Raw genomic sequence first — 695 nt, forward strand, 5'->3', positions numbered from 1 at the left:
TGCACTTGTTTTGTTGTTTTTATTGTTTTTATTGTTTTTGTTTAGTTCGTCTTTTGTTTTTTAGTTTGTTTGTTTTTATTTATTTTATATTTATTATTATATTTATTTATTTGTCTGTATTTATTTTATTTGTTTATTTATTTTTATTTATTTTTATTTATACTTATTTATATTTATTTATTTATATTAATTAATTGATTTTTTAATCTACATTTATTTATTTATATTTATTTATTTATTTGTATTTATTTATATTTATCTTTTTGTTTATATTTATTTATTTATTTATATTTATATTTATGTTTATTTATTTATTTATATTTATATTTATATTTATTTATTTATATTTATATTTATTTATTTATTTATTTATATATATAGATTTTCGTTTACTAGAAGATAAACACATGTGTGGTTTATAAAACAAATAAGTAAATAAATAAAAACAAACAAATAAAAACAAATAAATAATTTATTTATTAATATTTATATTTATTTATTTATTTATATATTTATTTATTTATTTATTTATATTTATTTATTTATTTATTTATTTATTTATTTATTTATATAGATTTTCGTTTGCTAGAAGATAAACACATGGGTGGTGTATAAAACAAATAAATAAATAAATAAAAACAAACAAATAAAAACAAATAAATAATTTATTTATTAATATTTATATTTATTTATTT

The 695-nt window shown here is 9.4% G+C and overlaps 1 protein-coding gene across 1 annotated transcript in view; it reads left to right on the forward strand.

Moving 5' to 3' along the window:
• Positions 1–600: 600 nt before the first annotated feature.
• Positions 601–695, forward strand: part of EMH_0062200 (uncharacterized protein) — a gene marked incomplete at both ends in the record, with an annotated part of 5,470 nt that continues 5,375 nt past the window's right edge. The window contains one exon of the mRNA XM_013498004.1: positions 601–609. Coding sequence (XP_013353458.1) covers positions 601–609 — 9 coding nt within the window. The remainder of the gene's footprint in view (positions 610–695) is intronic.

The sequence above is a fragment of the Eimeria mitis genome, genomic scaffold, assembly GCF_000499745.2.
Source record: "Eimeria mitis Houghton genomic scaffold, Emh_scaff3096, whole genome shotgun sequence".
NCBI classification, from domain to species: Eukaryota; Apicomplexa; class Conoidasida; order Eucoccidiorida; family Eimeriidae; genus Eimeria; species Eimeria mitis.